Below are 23,003 nucleotides of genomic sequence, written 5' to 3'. Positions count from 1 at the left end.
TAAAAAAATAAAAGGACGTATGCCTATATTTTTTCACTGTTTAGTGTCTTTTCTTTTCAGATATTTGGAACTTCAATTCTAGGAATGAGATTCTGTGTTTGGACTAGTCACTCTTGGTAGTCTTGGATGTCTCAGGTGTCTATTTGCTACTGTAACGCCCACATGGATGGGATGGTGGCTACTATTAAGTTCACCATCTTCTTCAATGGCTGGTTTGAGTCTCAGGTTTCTGGGTATACCAGTGTAGTTTGAGGCTCAGATCTCTCTTACCTAACAGGATGCAACAACTTGCTGGAAATCCCATTTAAAGCCTTTTACAGATTTCTGCTGGCACACAGGTAGTGAGGTGGCCCTACCTCCTAAGCATGGATCCTGTGCTCTAAAGAGTGTATGGCAGAGCCACTTCCTTGCTTCAGTTATCTATTGGAGCTTGTTCTGTCCATTACTTCTATTCCAACGCACAGTCTAGGATCTAGTGCTGGCCTGTTATACCTTGTTCAGAATACCAACTGGCTTCAAGTCTACTTTTAAGAATTCTCCCTAGCTTCCTTTTTCTCTCCAACTCTGCTCACTTCTGGCTCAAGTGTTAGAGTTTAAGGTTCTTTACTTGGTAAAAACCTCTCTACTAGGCTCCAATACAATGTTTACTTTAATTACCTTTCCTGTTCTGATTCCACTATCAGTTTCTGTATTCTGGCCATTTTTCTGTGCAGTTCTGGACTCTATAAAAGTTTGCTTCTAATTTCCTTCTGCATTTTTTAAAATCATCATTCCATGGGGTCCCTTTTTACGATTTTGGGGTAAATTTCTGTGGGAGTCCTGTGCCTTTCTATGTCACCATTTAAAACTAATGCTCAAGACTAATTCTTGTGAGAAAAGGATGTATTTATAAACTAAGTGGTTATCATTAGAAGACTAGTCTGTGGCTAAATAATATAGAGTTGACATGGGGATACAATCCAGGATTATAACTATATTAGCATCAAGCCAATTAAGTTAACCAGAGAAATCCTAAAATGTAAGGAATATTTAGGGGAGGAAAAACCCAAGTTATTTTTCAAAAATCATCTTGATATATATAAGCAGTTAAAAGTAATGCCTTGATATTATTATGGCTTAGTGACATCTTCAAAACACACTAATTATCATAAGTAGATGCAAAGTCCAAAGTAAAAATATAGTCATTGCTCTCTTCTATTTATACATGAACATAATGTTCTGAAACTCAGGCCCAGCTAATATCAGTCACTTACCTTCTTAGAATAAGTGCCAAGTGGGGATTAGAACTCAGATTCCAAATCTGGTAAAGGGCTCTTTTTACAATACCATACTCCTCCTTTACAATACCATACTACAATACCAAATAGCTCACAGAACAATACATTAAAATAATTAAGTACCCGAGAGAAAATTAGTTAATACATTTATAGATGGAAAAATAGAAAAATACCTTTAATCTCCAGTTGTCTCCCACTTCAGTTTTGATTCTATTTAGCCAATTTTCATCAAAATATACAGGATCTCTGCAAATAAAAAGTTGGCTTGTTAACAGAATATAGTTAAAGCTCCAAGTAAATAGGAAAATTGAATCTCTTTCTACAGCACTGTAGCAACTCAGCATAAAAATGTTTTATTAAAAAAGACAATAAGTAAACATATACCAGGAGGCTACATATGAATATTTTTCAAAAAATTAACTTGAAGTGTTAAGAGTTTATATGAATTTTATCAAAGCAACCAAAATAAGAGGTAAACAGTGGCAAAGTAACATTTTTAAATAAACAAAATCAGTTCCTATAAAAGGAAGTACACTAAAATGGAATGTAATAGGATACACATAGCACAATAATGTTTAAATATATTTAAAAGCAACTAAAATGTTCTTTTTAATAAGAAAACATTACAAATAAGGGAGAGGGGGGAAAATTAAACAAATTAAATTAGTCTCGATACCTCAAGCAATGTCATTTTATAATAATTCAGACACCAATCAATGTCAATCAATGTCATTATTTTATGCTTTTAAAATTCAATTTTAGCAAACACCTAAAGTCTTATATATGCTAAAATCCTCATATATACTATATCTTCAACTGTCCTTTGGTCAATTCATATATTTTTCTGTCCAGAGTAGTTTACAGCAATTTCTCTCAGTAAAAATTATATCCATATTGAAGTTTTATGTATAAGACTGCTTGCCATCTAGGGGAGGAGGTGAAGGGAAGGAAGGGAAAAATCAGAACAGAAGTGAGTGCAAGAGATAATGTTGTAAAAAGAAAAAAAAAATTACCCAGGCATATGTTCTGTCAATAAAAAGTTACAATTAAAAAAAAAAGTTTTAGGTGTCTCATTATTAGAATCAAGCTCACTTAGATGCTTATAAATGTAAAAGTCTTGACTTTTAAGTTAAAAGACTTTGTTCTATTCCTCACTCTAGGTCTTACTACCTATATATATGGATAAGTCACTTAACCTTTTTAAGCCTATGCTTGCATGTATAAAATGGGGATCATGTCATCTTCAATACTTATATAGAATTATAAAATCACAATACAATACACTGGGGGTTCAGTGAAACCAAGGAAATCAATCAGTCCACATCTATCTATCTATCTATCTATCTATCTCTCTTATCTAATTAACGGAGAAGCTGATTAACAAAACAGCATATGTCAAGTGCTTCATATGGTAAAGTGCTATAGAAATACAAATTATTATTATTATTCAGTGCATAAACAGACAAGTTAAAAATTAATATTGCAGATATGGGGAAAAGGATAAGGGTATCCAAAAGGAAATAATGCAAGGGCTCAAAATGGCAGAGAGAAGTCTGATCTCTGCTTTGTCCTCAGAAACAATGCTAAAAATCAAGCTTCTAAAGGGATTCTGGAGCGACAGAACCTACAAAAAAGACAGATTTTCTAACTTAAATTAGAGGGATTTCAGGAAAATCCAAACTTCATTTGGATAAAAGTTTAGACCCAGCACAGGCGTAGTGCTGTGGCTCTTAGCTACAGAATAGATCAGCATCTGAGACACTTTGGTCCTGGCTCAGCAGGCCAGCTGTGAGACTTCCAGCCTCAGCACAAAGGGCATATTGCAAGCCCCAGAACTGTGGCACAACAGACTGGATTAAGCCAAGCCAGCTAACTAGCACCTCTAGCTCCAGAGAAGAAAGCCAGTGATGAGTGATCTTGCAGCAAAAGATATCTGGGACAAAGTCCTAAGAACAGGACTTAGATTAAAAACAAAAATGAATCCTAAGCAAAGAAAGCTACTATGGCAACTGGAAAGATCAGAATACAAACTAAGCTCAAAAGGTTTTCTTAAGAGAAGTAGAAGAAAAAATAGGAAATGAAAGTTATGCAGGAGAATTATGGGAGGAAAAGTCAACAGTTTAGAAAAGGAAGCACAACAAGCAATTTCTTTAAAAGGAGAATAGCAAATAGTCAAATAGAAAAAGAGATAAAAAGCTAACTGGAAAAAATTCATTAAAAATTGGAACTGGACAAGTTGGAAGAGAATTGGTCAAAAAAATTTTAATCAAAAAATAGAAGAAAATGTGAAATACCTCATTGGAAAAACAAATGATCTAGAAAACAGATGCAGGAGAAATAATTTAAGAATTACTGAACTACCTGAAAGCTGTAACCCCAGAAAGGACCTGAATAACATCTTTCAAGAAACCATCAAGGAAAACTGTCTGATATCTTAGAATGACAGAGCAAAACAGTTATTGAAAAAATCTACTGTTCAGCTTTGAAAAGAGATCCCAAAATGAAAACTCCAAGATCAAGGAGCAATAGTCAGGATTACTTTAGTAACAGGTTTCACATTTAAGGATCATATTCCTAAAAGCAAAAGAGCTTAGATTACAGTCAAGAATCAACTATCCAGCAAAACCTGAGCATAATCTTTTAGGGGAAAAGATGGACATTTAAAGAAATAGGGGACTTTCAATCATTTCTAATGAAAAGATCAGAAGTAAACAGAAAATTTCATCTTCAAATACAAGACTCAAGAGAAATAAAGTTTACAAGAAATTTTTAAAAAGTTATTTTTAAGATTAAACTGTTTATATCCCTAGATGATGTGGATGTAAGTTGACTTTGATGGAACCATATAAAAAAGAAATTAAGAAGTGGAAAAGGGATTGTACTGGGAATACATAAGCTACTTTGAGAACCTTTTCTGTTTTGCTCTTATATGCCTGGTTTAAACACAATGCCTTGTATAAATTAGGTTCCTAATAAACATTTACTGGATTTGTAAAAGATAGGCAAACCATTATTTTAGAGAAAAAAAAAGATAAAAATATTTTTTTAATCAATTTCTTCACTGAAGAATGAGTTATCAGACACCAACAACACATTGGTTATATTTTAAAAAGGCCCCAATTGTAAACTAAGAACAACATATACTAAGAGGACCAGCAATAATACACCATAATTTCTAATACTCAACTGGAAATAATTCACTTTTATTTTCTGGTGACTTGTTTTCAGTAACAGTATTATTAAAATAGACTATCATACCCAAAATTACCTATGAGATTTTCCTTTAATATTATGCTACATACTGGGGACAAATCTTTTTCTGTAAAACCTATCTTCTAAACTGGAAGTTAAATTAAGAAATGTGGATTATTTTAAACCTTTCTGGAATATTTTTAAGGAATACACAAAATGCTATATGTAGCTAGTGATCACCTGGCAAAAAAGTCTAGTCCTAGGAAATTACCAGGTTAATTGAAACTGATCATTTTGCTTCAATTATTGGAATTTTCAGGTGTAAAATACCTGTGTAACCATCACAAAATATTTAAATATTTGAGAATAATTTAACATTGCCTTTTCTCTTAAATCCAAAAAAATCCCATCCAACTCATTAGTCTACCTTGATTAGCTCATTTTATTCCTATCTTATACTACAATAAGCCTATGCAGAAACTCCTTTGCCATCAAGAAATGGCATAACTCACGGTTAACTAACTGGAAATATTTTAAAATATTTTTTGTATTTTCGGAACATTTTCATACAAAAGAACAAGTACTACTATGACAGAACTTAGATATTATTTGCTTCTCTTCATATTTTGGGCCCTACTTCTAGTTGTGCAGTAACTAATTAACATGTTTCTATATTCAGAATGTTGTTGGTGTGAACCTATATCAGTGCTTAAGAAAATCTTTCCATTTAAAGTTATTCTAGAAACAGTAAAAAGAACTAGTATTTAGAAGAGAAACAAAAAAATGTTTGTGTAGACTTTCCAAGAAAATTTTACATCCACAAAGATACATCTTGTTTTAAAAATTAGCAGTTTTTTCTTACCACAGATAACAGCTATTTTAACTTTTAGGCAGAACATTGATTTCAATACACAATGCATTGTAGTGCAGTACTTGGAATAATTAAGATACTACTAATTGCAATCTCCCATAAATCACTCAAAGTCCTGATTCCTAATTTAAATGCTGAACTGTTATTCAAATCCTGGGTTCTATGTATACAACACAAAATGTACAGAGAAGTTCATTACCAGAGCTTGATTCTATGTTATATATCCTGTTTTTCCTGACAGTAGGATTTTTTAAAAAATAAAATATCTTTGAAATAAAAAACAGGAACAAAACCAAACCCAACAGTGGCCTATTCTGACTTAAGTATTCTATTAACAGACACTTATCATAACACTAAATCATATTCCAGCTACATGGCCTTTGATAAACTTACTCTCACCCTCTATAGAAACTACTTCATGAATAAAATGAGCATAATAATGTATATTTTATGTATGATAAAAATTTTTTATGAAGATGAAATAAAAAACACATATGAAAGTAATTTGAAAAGCACTAAACAAATCAAGTATTAAATATAATTTGAATATTCCTTTGAGGATGAAGCATTTTGCAACTGTGATAACATTTGGGTTGCAAATGCGTAAGTCCCAGTTGACATTATTTCCAATTGATATAAACAATCCATAAAAGTTGTTTTTGTAAAATCTGCTTCAAGTTATCTAATCACAATATTCTTATGACCAGATTTTTCATTTACTATAAGATTACAGATTTAGAGCTGTAAGAGGTTCAATTCTAGTTCAATCTCTTAATTTTAAGAAGAGAGGCTGAGGTTCAGAGACATTAAGTAATGTTCCCTAAGTCACGAAGAGTCTAGATTCAAAACCATTTCCACTTCCTCCAAATTTAGCCCTCCCTCCATTGCACCATTCTCCTCTCAGAAGAAACAGTGTGATATACATTTCCAGACACTGATCAAAATCAGGACATGCTTGTTTAAACCCTGCCTTAGATCATTAACTAGCTTTATGATCTTGGGCAAGACATATCATAAAATACTTACGTATAATATCTTCCTGCCTAGCATACTTATTTGAATGTAACTTCAACTACATTTTCTCATCCTGTTTAAATATGAAAACAATCATAAATTCAAGATATATAAATTTTAGGACATAACTAAAAATACAACCCCCCCCCCAAAAAAAAAAAACCCAAAAACACAAAGAATCGCCAAGAACACAGCTGAACATATGTTTCTCAAAGTTCTGGGGAAAAAAACCCACACACAATTTATACAAAATAAACAAAAACTAGCATTGATATAGTACATTAATATTTGAAGGCATTTTATATATTATCTGAATTTCTCATGGCTATTTTAGATCACCTTGCAATTAATTTCTAATTTATTAAATAGACTACAAATGGAATAATATAGAAAGTTAGATGCTATTTTTATACTCTATATGTGAAATATCCAATCATATTTACCCTTGATTACACCATATTGAGAAACTAAAGATAGAGCTTAAGATCAATGGTAAAATGAAGGGACAACTAGATTTGGAAAAAAACTTAGGTTCAAGGTTAGGTACTTACCAGCTGTGTGTCCTTAGGGAGATCATTTAAACCTCTCCAAGGAAAGCCTCAAATTATTCAACTGTAAAAAAAGGATAATACCTATCTACTCTGAGTTGTTATGAGACAAAAATAAGCAGTAAAGTAGCACAATGAATGATGCCCAGGACCTAGAGTCAGGAAGCCCTGAGTTCACATTGTGTCTCAGATACTAACTATTTGTTCTGGAAATATTACTTTACCTATGTTGGCTTCAATGTCTTGATATGTAGAATAATAACTATTATTATTATGTCCAATAGACATTTGGAGATGTATGACTCTAGCTCAGCTAAGACTAGGTATAGATTGTAGATATGGTAATCATTTGCAGAGAGATAACTGAACCCATGGGAACCAAGGGAGGGGGAAGGGAGGGGAAGAGGATCCAAAACAGAGTATGGAATGCCCACGGTTTTTGGTTGTGACATGGATGAAAAATCAACAAAGGAGAGCTTAGAGGAATTTTGGGACAGGCAGGAGAACTAAGAGAGAGCAATCCCATAAAACTACAGAAAGGAGAGAGTAGTCCAGGAAAGGTGATTGTGTCAAATTCTTGAAATGGTCATTAGATTTGGTAATTAAGAGATCATAGTTAACTTTGAATAGGTAATTTCAGTTAAATGATGAAGTCAGAAACCAGAGGCCAAAGAATTTAGAAGAGAGTAAGAAGAGAAAAAGCAAAAAACAATGAATGTAGATAATTTTATTAAGAAGTTTTGTCACAAAGGAGAGAAGAGATACAAAAAGTCAGCTAGCAGGAAGGATAAAAAGAGGTGTTTTTTTTTTCTTTTTTAGGGATGGTGAATATTTGTTCATGTTTGTAGACTGCAAGGAAGAAGTCAATTGATAGGGAGAAACTAAAGGTAAGAGACAGTGGTGTGGATAGTACAAACAATTTACTGGAGAAGATAAGAGATACTAGAGAATGAAAGAGTAAAGGAAATAAGCATTTATAAATGGACTCAAAAGTATAGCATGTTGAAGTGTTGGCCTTAGAAACTCAATCCAAGACTAGAGTGAAAGAGAAAATAAGTGGAGGAAGATGTCTGAAAAGGGGCTTGAACCAAAGGAATATAAAATTTATCGCTGAAACCTTGCAAGATATCTTGGGGTTTATGGGCTAGGACCATGCCTTAAATCCAAATCACACTGGATAATGGTTTGGGCTCAGATTAACTCAGGGTATATATAAATAGCAATCATTTCTATTTTGAGAGTCTTCCTCTTACAGACTGATTTTTTTTTATTTATAACAAAGGCACAAAAAGAGAAGCACTAAATGAATAAAAAGAAAAAAAAAACCTTATTTATAGCAAAATATTATAAACAGAAACTGCTCACTTAACCTTGGTAAAGAATTCAACTCTTGTATCTAAAATAAAAGAATGATTTTTTTTAAATTGTGAAATTCTGTTCCCTCCTGCCCCAGCCACAGTAAATTGCCAAACTTGGCCAGCACTTTTCCCCCTTAGAGTAATTCAATTATTCTCCACTGCTCTATGAACTGTCAAGTCATTTGCTTATGAAGGCAAATCAGATGATTTATTCCACATTCAAGCACATGAAGACCTTGGTAAAATGAAACACAAACCACTTTAACTGCTGCTCAAGCTGACAAATTGATATGGTCAAATGACACACCCTATCTGCAACCCTACTTGATCAATGCTCAAGTTCACTACCATTCTAATTCAGAGAGAGAACATGAGTCAACTGCAGGGCACCTGGAAAAACCTAGGTACTACTACTACTACTTCTGGTTCTTCTAAGAGAGCAAATGAACATGTTAGAAAGGCTCAGGATATCCTTATGGTATATTGGCAGGTAAAATGGCAAGGCCTGAAGGTTCTAAGGCCAAGTGGTCCACTCTGTTACCAAAGGCATCACAGTTGATGACTGCTCAACCAATGGTTTGAATGTCCATACCATTCCACAGAAGACTGGAAAATGGAAACCTAACTCACCCACAATCTGGAAAGAGAGAAGATATAAAGTTTGGAGTTTGAGTAGGTACTCTGAACCCCTTTTATATGGGTGCGAAAGAATAACATTTAGCCAAAAGAGGAAGATGAAGTTGGGGGGAAAGGAGAGAAGGATTTTTTGTAGTGTCTCCTTTTGTTGCGTCCTAGAATCCAGCCAGAAAACAGTCTGGGGATAAGGGAACGAGAAAAGAAATGGGGATGGGATGAAGCGCACTGCATGTGTGCCTGCTAGAATATTTCGAGTAATAATGAGTTAGACTTATCAACAATTGAGGTTTAAATGTTATACAGAAAAGCTTAAAATCTCACACAATTCATCTACAGAGGGAGATCCTATTAGAGACTATCATTAACTGGAGAAGTACAACCTTTAAAAAGTCTATAAACATATGTGCAGATCTTTATAAGATATGTAATTATTACTACATGTCCTATACTTAAAACAAGACAAACAGATTAAATTAACTGGCTATACTTCAAGGAAACAATCTATAACCAGCCTGGTGCCCCTATTCTTATTTCAAGCTTCTAAATACTCACTATTACTATTATTGCAAATGTCTTTGAGAAAGAAAAAGAAGGAAAGGGGGAAAGGGAGAGAGAAGGAAAGGACAGAGGAAGCAAATAAGCAAGGGAGTAGGAAGCAAAGAAAAGAGAGAGAAAAGAGAAAAAATTTGGGGAGGGAAGAAGGAAAAGGATGGAGGAAAAGAAGAAAGAAAGGAAGAAGGACGGGAAGTAAGCAAGAAAGAAGGAAAGGAGGAGGGAGGAAGTCTAGGACCTAGAAGGACCTTAAAACTGATTTCATAATCTTCTTTTAGGGAGAATTTGTGGGGCTCAGCCTAAAGCAGTTCAAACTAGAACTTACAGGATCTAAAAAGAACTAAGTCAATGTAAGTGAAGCAAACTGAGTAGTTATTAAATTCATAGCAACTAAACCACAGGAAAGCCCAGGTATATCACTACTTCTTTAAAGTTGTAGACATGACATGTATACTTATTGTGTATCTAAGTTATATTTTAATATATTTAACATCTACTGGTCATCCTGCCATTTAGGGGAGGGGGTGGGGGGGGGGGGTAAGAGGTGAAAAATTGGAACAAGAGGTTTGGCAATTGTTAATGCTGTAAAGTTACCCATGTATATATCCTGTAAATAAAAGGCTATTAAATTAAAAAAAAAAAAAAAAAAGTTAAAAAAAAAGAAAAGAAAAAAATAAAGTTGTAGACATGAAAAAGTTAAGCCATGGCAAAGCAAGGATATCCATTATATGGTCTATATCAATGTTTCTCTCAAAATACTTTAGTACATTTCAAAGTCTTAAAAGTAAAAAATAAATCCCCTCCAAAATAAGTTCAGTGACACATTACAATGACATTGGATAAATTCTGAGCCCTCAATACATACATATAAATATACATGAAATATATATATATATATATTCGTTCAAATTAAAAATTTTAAGAGACAGTTGTAAATGTGCATGTATGTATCTAGGACACATACAAAATAAACACATGGTTATTTTGAAAGGAAAAGGAAAGAAGAATTAGCAAAGGTTTCATGTAAAAGGTAGTATTTAAGGTCTTATCTAAAAGGAAAGTGGGACACTAAAGAGTGGATGTGAGGACTGCAGTATATTCTAGACACAAGGAAAAGTTGGGGCAAAGGCTTAAAGAAGGAATGTTGCATGAGAGGAGCAGTAGAAAACCAATTTGGTTACACTGTGGAGTTCACTGAACTGGGCAACATCAAGGTCAGACATTTACTGTAGGAAATGCATTCAGCAGTCAGTACGAACTAATAAGGCAAAGAACCCAGACAAAACACAAACTGAGTCAGACACGTGTAATGATCCTTATTCATTTTTGTTGTTTTCAATTTCAAATTTCAAAATTCACCTTTAAAAAGTCATCCTTTTTGACTGCTAACAAAAGCCTTATTTAATAGAGACCACATAACCTACAACCATCATCCATGCCTATCTATCCCTGGCCTTGGGTATCCTCCTAACTTGTATCCTGATTCTTTTCTATGCAGCCAAGGTTGGAACTCAGGCCCTGCCACTTATGCCTTGAAGACCAAGAGGAAATCATTTGACTTTACTGTGTTTCAATATCTTTATCAGTAAAACATGGGGGGTTAAACAGGATTATCCCTATAAAATTATTTTTAGTTCCAAGTTTAGAATCCTTATCTCTTTCTTGAACTTAAGTCCCAAATCACTAGTGAAGCTCTGAGAATTTCTATCTCGATTGTCCAAAAACACCTCAAAGTCATGTACAAAACCAGTTACAGACTAATGGACCTCACAAAAAGGTGCACAACAATTAAAGCAGATACATAAGGAGGGAAAAGAACAAAACAGGAAGAGGTAGCAAATTAGTTGGCTTCCATCCCAATTCCCTGCTTGCCTCTTTTTTCTTTTTTTTCTGGTCTTCCTGCTCTATTTTTTCATCTTGTACTTCTATATTTCTTCTACCTGAGATACCTTTGGGGTCTCAATTTAATTTCTTACATTAAAGGCTGCAAAGGCCTCTAATTTAATCTTGATTCAAAAGAACTCATTTCCTTCCCCTCGAAATTTACCCTTTTTTCCCCCAAACTTGTCTTTTGCTGTTAATAAGTCAATATTCTTATGGCATTTATTATGTATGCCAGACACCATAAACGTTTTTACAATCATTTCTCACTGCCTCTATAATCAGTTTTCCAAATATCATCCACTTTCCCTCTACAATGTTTTTTTGCATCTGCTCCTTTTTCTCTATCTATACTACCAACACTCTTTTGTAATAAGAATATTGTCACTTCTTGTTTGGATTATCATAAAAGTCTTTTAATTATCCTGGGTTCTCTACTTTTGGGCGATTTGTTTCTTATTGTGTTCAATTTATCTCTGCGCAGTTTCTAGTCTTTTCTCTCTTCAGTCTATCCTCTTAATAGATGTCAAAATAATCTTCCTAAAGCACAGGTCTCACTAGTGCAATGAAGTTTTAGAGATTCCAGTATTTACTCCTCATCACTTATTTCATGTCATTCAACTGCTAAGCCCCAAATAGACATTTCTTCTCCTGCTGCTGCTTGCAGCTTTGGAGACACTGTCCATCTATCTAGAAAGCACTCCCATTTCATTTCTGATACTGCCTTCCCTTAACCTCCACCAGGCCTTTCTTGACCATTACTCCCTACTTCCCATAGAGGTACTTTTCTCCTCTATAAATTATCATGTATTCACTTATTGTGTAGATGTTATTCCCTCCTATAAGGTCTTTGAGTAATTTTTATTTTGCCACTATATCCCTAACACATAGTATAGTGTCTAACTCATAGTAAGGATTTGATGAAGTGCTTGTTGAATTAAAAAAATCAAATTGAAATAAATTCATGTAAAATGCTCTAAAATTTTAATAAGGATGCAAATTAAAACTGAGATTTGAATAATATAAAATAAATATTAATAACCCATTGACAAGGGGAGCCCCAAAACTCTCTCACTCTCTCTCGGACTCTGGGGGTAAAGCTTGAGAAAGTCCCTCAGAGAAGCTCTCCCCTGAGAAACCCACTCCAAGGAATCAAGATCATGGTTTCATTCTGTTATATGGGTAGGACTAGTTAAGTTCAGGACCACTCCTACTTAGCCCAACCTAAAGATGGAGATTTTGATCCAACTCTATTGAGTTGGAAATCAGTCCAGGGATACTCATTCAATTCCAAGATTCTTATTCTGATTCCAGCTCAAACTGCTCCAGCCCCCACCAAGAGATGCCCATAAACCAAGCTTCCCTTCACTTCAATCCCTTGCAGAGGACCTAACATGCCATGCCAAGGAGCCTCTCTCTCTCCTTGGCATAGCTTCAACTCCTTACCCACTGAAAAAACATTCTCTTTTCAGCGTTACTCCCTCTTTATCTCTCTCAACTATTTCTCTAACAGGATCCTATTCATCTGTCAGGATTTTTCTGCTAAAAATTTTCTCTGCTAAATCTTTACTTAGCTGTCAGGAAGGAAGTTAGCCTGGAAAAACTGACTTCTCAGTTATAATAATAAACTTTTGCCAGTTTAAGTTTCTGGGTCATTTACAAAGGATCTGCGCCGACCAGAATGGGGTTCCCACAACTCCCTGCCCTGCGCCAAATCTCATCAGCATTATCAATTAGGATCCAGGTTTTTTATTTTCTCATTCAGGGACCAGCCCCTCTAGGTTAGCCAGCCAGTATCTTTAGAGTATGACTGATAGAAAAGATTGCCCTTATCACTGGAATATATGCTCCTATGTCCTTGGACCCAACTAGGAGACCTTACTTCTGTTTCTGTTTAAAGTGTAAATGTAATTTAATTGCTTAAAGCAATGAACTCATGCCCCTGTAGCCACACCACTGGAATTTAGGCTCATGAAGGAGAAAGGAGAAAACCAAGTGGTCTGGACTGAAATGGATTCCTTTGTCCAGATTGCTGGAGATACCTGAATCTCATCATCAGCCTATATTCTCAACAGGAAGAGCTGAAGACTTTTAGCCCACACTCTTGTTAACTGTTCACCAATCAGGGTTGATTTTCACCTGTCAGAGACAGATGCTTTTCTAAAAGCAATCTCTTCATCAGGTGTCCTCAAACTTTTAAAATATGGGGCCCTCAGACTGTTGGAGGGCCGGATTATAGTAAAAACAAAAACTTTGTTTTGTGGGTTTTTAAATAAACTTCATAGCCCTGGGTGAGGGGGATAAACGTCTTCAGCTGCCGCATCTGGCCCATAGTTTGAGGACCCCTGCTCTTCATGTTTTTGATTACTGAGAAAAACCACTAACGATAAATTTATTATTAGTTACCCTGATTAATACATTGCTTATTAATTACCCACAAAGTCTATCTCTCAGACTTTTCATTCATCTCAGGTTTCACTTCATACCCATCAGTCTTACAAATGTAACTTATTAATAAAGGAAAGTTATCGTTAATAGAGAGGTTGGGAAACCAACACAATAATGAATTACTGGTGGAACTGACGACTGATCCAAGATTCTGTAAAGAATTTGGAATTATGCCTAAAAAGTTAATACTAAACTGTACAGAGCCTATGACTAAGTGATCAAAGAGGAAAGCATCATTAAGTATAAAATGTCTAAAGCAGTCCCCTTTCTTATAATAGTGATGTAAATAGCAATGATTTTGAGGTCCCCTGATTTTAAGGAGGACTTCTGTTCTAACAAGTCAGTAATCCCAAATCTTTTGGTTTTGCAAACTGCCTCAGGGACATCCCACACTCCCAATCTAAGTATAACAAACTATATGATTCTGAATAACCCTAACCCTCAATTCATTGCTGACAGAGCAGATAGCTCTGGCCTCAGGATAGTCCCACAGATCAAACTCCTAAAACAATAGGGATAATCTCAGGGCCTTGAAGTCAGGAGGATTTGAGCCTCAAACACTTAATACTTCCCAGTTGTGTGACCCTGGGCAAATCACTTAATCCCAATTGCCTCAGCAAAAACAAATAAACAAACAAAAATAGGGATAATCTGTAGGTCAGTGAGACCCAAATTTAGAGATCACTCCCTGGCCCTGGGACCTACCTCTGGGCCACAGAATTAGCATGTCAATGAAAAAAAACTGGATAAAGGTGCCCTCTCTCTTATGAGACACCTCAGGAAACCGGTCTATGACTCCAAACTTTTGGGGTCCCCGTCTCAACCCCCCCCATTAAAACTGGAAATTCAGTCTTACATATCATTGTGATACAGTGAAGGATAGAAAATAAAAACAATGATCCAGGTGCCCACCATTCTGACTCCATCCTTGTCCAAAACTACCCTGGAGTAAAATTATGTTAACTCTGTTCCTGCCGATGCCCTCAGCAGAAGTCCCTATCTATCAAAAAATGGTCCTACTCCCTCCCTTGATAGGAACTGAGCCATGATCCAAGGCTGTAAATACTAGGTTAGCTGTAAAATGTTAGACTTAACTGCTTCCTCAGCTTCTTTATCCTGCTAAAGACCCTTTAAAAGTTGCCGGTTCAGTTGATCAGGATCAAATGATTTTTGAACACGAGTTCAATTCGGTTGGCTAGTCTAAACTCTCCATATTTATAAAATCAAAAACTAATCTGTCTTGTCTCAGTTTCTCTGGCATTACAACAATAGCAGAGAACGAGAAAGAAAAGGTAACTTATCTCAAGTCTTTGCTGGGATAATTCCCCCTCTATTTTGAGTATTGCCCCTTACCTGTCTCTTGCCCTCAACATTTTTATCTTGTCCACTCACCCTGTGTCCTCACCCCACTCCACTTCCCCTTCCCCTTATCCTGTCAGGACTAAGTTATGATCCTTTCTTGGAATTATGGCTTGTCCATTCACCCAGTGTTCTCCAGCCCATGCCTTTGTTTCCCCAACAGCCAAAACCCTATAAAGATTTTCTGCATTAGTTGCTCGCTGCTGAATGATTTGAGACAAGAATCCCATGCAGCCAGCTAATCTAAATTTTCCACAATTAAAATATTAAAAACTAATCTCTGTCTTGCCACAGTTTCTCCAACATTACAAGATTTTCATCAATTGAAAAATGTTTTGACAAATCATGATAAAGAAATATAATGGAATAACATTCTACTGTAAGAAATAACAAAAGGAATAATTTCAAAGAAGCCTAGGAAAGCTTATACGAACTGATTTAGGGTGAAGTAAATAAAACCCAGAGAACAATTTGTTTGATAACATCATAAAGATAAACAATTATAAAAATCTTAAAGAATGCTGGTCAATGCAATGACAAACCAAAATTTTACAGGATCTATGAAGAAGCATCCCATCTACCTGCTAAGAAGTAATGGACACAGTAAATAATGATTCACTTATTTCGAATGTGATTAATTTGTTGTTTGATTCTGTAAATTTGCTACAAGGGTTTTTTCTTTGTTTTGTTTTTTTAATTCCCCTACAGGGCTGGAGGTGGAAGTGGATGGAGAGGATAAAATAGATTTTTGTTCATAAAAATATAATTAAACATTTTTAATGAATTTCTTTTGAGAAATAAGACCACCAAAGTTTCAAATGTTTCAATCAGTCAACAAACACTTTATGAAGTATCTACAATAGGTTCAATATATACACATAAAGGCCTGAATTCAAATCTGCCCGGGGACACTAATATTTAACTTCAATTTGACTCTTTTCCTCAACTGTAAAATGGGAATAATAAAAGCACCTATCTCCCATCTCACAGGGTTTTTGTCTGGATTAAATAAAATACTTTAAAAAAGTAATTACCACAGCATTTGGCACATGTTAGGTGCCAATCCATACAAGTAACCCTTTCTATGCGATATGAATAAAAGATAGTTTTGAGAGAGAATAATAGCAACTACAGGACTGGAGAGATCAAGAAAGGCTTCACATAAGGTGCACTTGAATTATAAGAAAATTAAGGGATCCAAGAAACAAATGTGAGAGAGCATTCTATTTATGAGTGATAGCCAATACAAAGGCACAATAATGAGAGTAGTGTGATGTGTGAAAAACATAGAGACTTGTATGGTTCAAATGTAGCATGTATGGAGAGGAATGATATGTAAAAAGAGATCACAAAGGGAAAGGTCTTTACTGTCCCCCAAAAAAGTTTGTATTTGATCCCAGAAGTAACAGGGAGCCACCTGTAGTATATTAAATAGAGGCATGACAAGGTCATACCAGTGTTTTACAAAAATCATTGCTGAGCTGTACAGAAAATGAATTAGACTAAATGGAATCTTGAGGCACTAGGAGGGCAGTGCAGTTGTTCAGGCAAGAGGTGACTAGAGATTGCCCTAAAGTGGTGACAATGTGAGTGTAAAGAAGTACATGGAAGATGCTGTGGAGACAGAAACCACAAGACCTTAAGAATGATAAGTAGCTATCTGGAAGAATAAAGATAGTATACTTTGAAGCTTAAATAAAAGAACTTTAAAAGGGAAATGAAATCCAAATAATCCCATCAATTACAGTTAAGGCTATTAAATTACTCTTAACATAGGATCTTAATTTCACAACATAATTTAATACACCCAGAAACTTCTTTCTGATGTACCAATTATGTATAAGGGCTTATAAATCAAAACTAATCATGAATTTAAGAAACGGAAGACCTGAAAATTTAATATAACACAAACACAAAAATTACATTAAACTAAAAACACATCACAGGTTTGTTAACCTAAATTTTCATAAAATTCTCTTAAGATAAAAACAAAATTACTAGGTTAAAAGATAGGCACATACCTTAGTCTTTATTGATAAGATGCATTTGTTGACTCACATTTAGAATTCCCTTGCATAAACATTTTTAATCATTACTATGCCAAAATTTAGCTATTCACTTATCCAAAACAATAAAGTTAATCTTCCCAGTTTGCTAGACATCAAGAAATAGCTGTTTCTCTATAAACTATTACTTTAATTAATTTTCCTTAATTTATTCATGCCTTTCTGAAATGCAATGTGGAATTATACCTTCTAATGATCTATTAGGAATAGTGTAAAACTAAACTTGTCTATACTTACAGTTTAATTCTACATTAAAAGCAAATTTATCAGGTCAGTCCTTTTGAATCTGTAAGAAACTCAGTATCAGAATTATTATGTATATTTCATATTTTCTACCATATATGAAGACTTTTTGGTCTTACATCTTTTGAAGCACCTGGGCCATCACAACCCCATTCGTTAAATCTTCCACAGTCTGGCATGGTGCTTCCACATTAAATGTCTGGATCTGCAAATAAGAAATGAAATAATTTTATTGTTTGTCAATCAAATAATATTGATTAAAAGTAATTCTTTATTATATTAAAATTGGTTTTCAAAGGTACATACCATATGCTTTATAGCTAAAGCCCTAATTTCAGATCATGTCAACAATAATAACCAAAAATGTTTCTTTTAAGTTTGAATAGAAACATTATAAATTTAACACAACAAAAAATTAGCACTATACAAAATAAAATAGCCCCCCTAAAGTCAGTTTTATAGTCAGACGATATTGGCTAATGCTCTGACTGATAAATCACAGATTTCAATCAAGGCACATACATTATTCCTTGTCTAAGTTAAAAAGAAAAAAAAAGTTCAAAATTCAAGGCAAGGCCCAATAGTCCAGATATCAAACTATATCACAAACTAGTTATAAAATTTTTTTTGGTACAATTTGATTTAAAAAGGAAGAAAAATTCACCAGTAGAAGAAATCAATTATTCAAGACTCCGAAGCAACTGAACATAGCAGCAATGTTAAATAATCACTATGCCAACTAGTGGTGTAAAGACTATTCAACTAACATGCTAAGAAACACAATGTGGCAGAAAAAAACATCTATTAGAACATGTTACAATAAATTCTAAATAAATATCTGATGTACCTGTAAAGATCATTTCATAAACTAAGAGAAACGATAGATTTCACAAGTATAGATACAGGATGAGCCCTTGACCAAATAAAGCTTAAAGACAATATTTTAAATGGACAATTACTGCATAAAATTAAAAGTTGTCAGGATTAAACAACAATAGTCAATTGGGCAAAAACATCTCTCCATCAGATTTCTCTGATCCAGCCTTAACTATTTACTTAGCTATGTGACCCAGGGCAAGTCACTTGTGGCAGCATGGCTTTCTTTATCTGTAAAATAGGAATATTAATAGAGTTTACTTACCTCTATGATTGATATGAAAATCAAGTTAGATGATATTTGCAAAAGTTAGCAAACTTTAAAGTGCCATGTAACTGTTAATTACTATTATTGTTACTATTTCTAAGACACATTGGGAAAGAAGAGCCATCTTTGAATTAATAAATTGTCAAAAAATAGACAGTTCTCAAGGGAAGAAATCCATTCTTAACTATAACTACTCCAACTTATAAAAAATGTTCCTGATGATTAATGAATGCAAATCAAAATAATTCAAAACAATATGAGGTTCCATTTCACACCCATTGGAAAGGCAAAGATGACAAAAAAGGAAAACAATTACAATTCCTGGACTGACAGGAAACATGCTACTTTCCTCATCAGAGGTGGTTTCCTCTTTGCTTGACTATTCATATCTGTTATAGCTTTCCTCACTCCTCACACCTCACCCCCTTGCAATGTGGGGAGGAGGAAGATTTTATTAAAGAATCAATTTTGAAAAATAATTTTAAAACACACGTTTTATAGATAATCCTCTTTTTGTGTTATGTGTCTGCTGTTGTTTTCCTAATAAAAATTTTTTGGGAAAATAAAATGTAAAGTAGAACTAACACTAATATGTCTATCTTTTACCCACCTTATCATCAGCTAAGGCAGAGAAGCCTTGGAACTTGTGATCACAGGAAAAATATTTTGCGGACAGAAGGGACCTAGGAGGAGCCATGAAGATTCTGAACAGCAGAGCTGTAATTTCCCCTGTCATAGTAACTTAAAGGCACTTTACGGCTTTGGAATGGAGCTAGGATAATGCTCAGTATACAGATAATCTACCAGTTGCAGTCTTAGTTCTGTTCTGTGTCTAAAAGCAGTGTTAACTCTGGTCATATCATTTCAATTTTCTGGGTTTCATTTTCCTTTCCTGAAAAATGAGGGATTTTACTCGACAATTTATAAGATAGATGATATGTGCACTATGTAATAATATTTCTATTTTACAGATGAGGAAACTGAGATAGAGCAAAATGGTTCTGCACATAGCTAGTGTCCAAGACATCATTTAAATAGGGGAATTGATCTCTAAATTCAGTCCTAACCTTAGAAGGTAAACGCACAAACAAAAGGAAGCATTATCAGAATAGGTATTTTGAGATTTCATATTAAAGTCAAATATAGACAGTATCAACAATTTACAGGAAGATCATTTCTGGCCAGAGAGATCAGGGCCAGTCAGAGGGTACCATGGATAGAATGCTGGGGCTGGAGTCAGAAAAACACAAGTTCAAATGCCACCTAAGACAATGATTAGCTGTGTTCCGTTGGGCAAATCACTTTCTCCTAGGGTTGTTGGGAGGAACAAATGAGATAATATTTATAAAGCACTTAGCACATAGCAAGAGTGTTATATAATTGTTAACTATCCTCCTCCTCCCTACTCATCTCTACCAGAACTTGAGCTGGACCTGGAAGGTTCTATAAGATTTCACAAGCAAAATGAGGGAATGGAGTTGATGGAAACTCTCAAGCATCCAGACAAGAAAGCCTGGGGGAGCTCAAGGGCCAAGGGTTAGGGTGGTATGGCTGGGAAAGAAAGGCTAAAGCCAAAATATGCAGGATCAATAGATTTAAAAGCTGGAAGGTAATTCAGAGAATCCAATCCCCTCCCTTTACAGATTGGAAAACACTAAAGTCAAGAGATTAAATGGCTTGTTCAAGGTTTTGGATATATATAGTAAACAGAAGAACTCAAATAAGAGTCCTTATCCTCTGACTCCAAATCCACTTTGTCTTGATTGTCAGGCTAAGGAATCTACATTCATTCAGTAATAATGGAGTAACAAGATCTATTGATAACTATTGAGATATCAGAAACATGAAGGTCAGCTGGACACAAGGGATGGGGGTAGGAGAGAGAAGACCAGAATCTGAAGACTTTTGAATTAGTGCTTTTTACATCATATTTGTGAACAGTAATGAAGATTAGACCAGTCCTGGTTGTAGGAATAAATGATCAAGTTAAGAAATGGATGGGGAGATATTGCAGTGATACAATTTAAAATTTATCAGAATTACATCTGATAAGCTGGGAGGGATGCAAGAGAGAGGGAAATCAAGGGTAACTTCAAGTTTGTGGCTGTAACTAGAACAGTTACTTTACCAAGAATATTAGATAAATGCAGTCTTACTATTATCTATTGCAAATCTATCAGTCACCTGGAACAAAACACAAATGCCTCAAATCTTAACTAACAGAAGAAACACTCATGATGATATTTGGTTCTTATATTATTAGTTCCACTCATTCATTGCCTTGCCTTCTTGAGTTTAAAGACAAAACTCAAGTAAATGAACAAGTTCAGCAGGATATGCTTGAAAATGTCAACTCTTCCTCTCCATCTGCTGAGTCAAAAACACATTCCTGTTTTACAATTTGCCCTGACAATCCAGACTAGTTTGCTTGAGCTACTACTCATGAATTTTAACATTCAAATCCCAAAATTTAGAAACACCTTAAAAAAAGTATTAATGGTATTAAGAGTTTGGACTATCAAAGAACCATAGCAAAAGTTGAAAGAGATTATGAAAAACTTTATTCTTTGGAACTCAGTGTGTACTTAATTATTTTAGTCTGGATTCAAGTTCTGTTCTGTGTCTGAGGCATACTAGTTCTGAAACCATAGGTAAGCAGTCATTTGCCCTCCAAGAATTCCCCAAGCAGCTGGAATATTTCTAGACTTGGGGAGGCGGGAGAAAGAGGGCCAAGAGAAGGAGGGAATTCTCATACCCCAAATGAATTTTACAGTATTCTTAAAAGACATCACTGGATTGTCAAGTATTTTTTTTTTGTGTGTGAAAGTACCCATTCACTTTTATTACTTATGAACATTGTGTCTTTATATTATTCATGTTCTCTAAAGAAAAATTACAGAATTATTTACTAATTCATTAAAAACCACAAGAAAGTTAAATTTTTTTTAGGCACTGGAAAAAGACTCAAAAATTACCTGCCAGTGAGAATGGGATTAGGGATATGTTGTGATGGTAAATAGTAACCCATAAACCAAACTACTTATTTCCACTAGAAAGGATTAATGCAAAACTAACGATTATGATATTATATTATTGTATTATATTATACTATACCAGTACGTTAAAAGTGAAAATATTTTTAACAGACATAGAACGTAAGTGAGGATCTTTAAATCTGGTAAAAAAAGCACTGAATTTTTAACAAGACCTCAGTAAAATCTAACACTGGAGTAAGATCTAACATTGTGATTATGCTTCTCCTGAATACAAAAACCAACGACTAACTAGTAGGATGGTTTTTTTTTTAAAGGTAAGAGTTAACTAGAAAAACTGGATGGATATTTTATAAAAGGTAAATAACTAAAACCTGCCAAAAATACTTGCAAAAAATAAAATAATTATCCCATCAATTATTTTAAAATGTCAATGTTTTTCTTTTTAATAAATGAAAGAGAATACAAGGCAATTTCAAAAGAAATATCAAGCCTTTAATGAAAGATCATTTTGAAGTGTTGCCTAATTTTATAAAAGACATCTAGGTGGCAAAGGACAGACCACTGGGCTTAGACTCAGGAAAACTCACTCCTGAATCCAAATCTTGTCTTAGACACTTAATAGCAGTGTGACCTTTGGCAAGTGACTTAACCCTATTTGCTTCAGTTTCCCCATCTGTGAAATGAGTTGGAGAAGGAAATAGCAAATGTCTCCAGTATATCTGCCAAGAAAATCACAAATGGAATCATGATGACCTGGACATAATTGAAATGAATGAACAACTAGTCGTATAAAGAGATAATAAGACTGGTTGTTGATACTTTCTCTCAAATTTTTCATTTATAATCTACCTATATTTTTCATAGTCCTCACTGTAGAAATTTTTGCTTTGCTCTGCAATTACCATCAAAAAAGATTATTTTTAACCTTATTTTCCCTGCCTTCTCTACTTCCCCAGAAAATGGACTATTTTGACCTTTTTTAATCTTTTTATTCTTTCTAGAATACTTCTTAGTGACATGCCAAGCCATTTGAAGAATTTTCAATATTCTAAATACTAACAAGATTTTCTCCTCTAAAATATTAAATATAAAATGATGTATCAAAATGTGTATAAAGTAAAAACCTTTTAAAAATCATTAATTATGGGACTGTAACATGCCAGGCATTGTGCTAAAGAGAATAGACATAAAGATAACAGCCAACAATTCCTCCTCTTCAGTTTATATTCTATTGGGAAGCACAAATAAACACACGTAGTGCACATAGATTTTGTGTATAACCTAATTATAAAGAAGTTTTGAGAAGTGTGTATATGTGTATGTGTGTGTGTGTGTGTGTGCGTGTGTGTGTGTGTGAGAGAGAGAAAAGTGTTCATGTAAGAGGTATAGCTTGTGCTAAATCTTCTAAGAGAAGGTGA

General features: G+C 34.4%; 1 protein-coding gene across 2 annotated transcripts in view; it reads right to left on the bottom strand.

The window, feature by feature from the left end:
• Positions 1-23,003, bottom strand: part of HOOK3 (hook microtubule tethering protein 3) — a 102,434-nt gene that overhangs the window by 74,546 nt on the left and 4,885 nt on the right. For both annotated transcript variants that reach the window (XM_031950787.1, XM_031950788.1), the window contains exons 2-3: positions 17,565-17,650; positions 1,451-1,523 (exon numbers count right to left, since the gene is read on the bottom strand). In XM_031950787.1, the coding sequence (XP_031806647.1) occupies positions 1,451-1,523; positions 17,565-17,650 (159 nt within the window). The remainder of the gene's footprint in view (positions 1-1,450; positions 1,524-17,564; positions 17,651-23,003) is intronic.

This window comes from Sarcophilus harrisii, chromosome 2 (genome assembly GCF_902635505.1).
Source record: "Sarcophilus harrisii chromosome 2, mSarHar1.11, whole genome shotgun sequence".
NCBI lineage: Eukaryota > Metazoa > Chordata > Mammalia > Dasyuromorphia > Dasyuridae > Sarcophilus > Sarcophilus harrisii.
The sequence above is the reverse complement of the archived record's forward strand: the minus strand, read 5'-3'. Positions and strand labels throughout refer to the sequence as shown.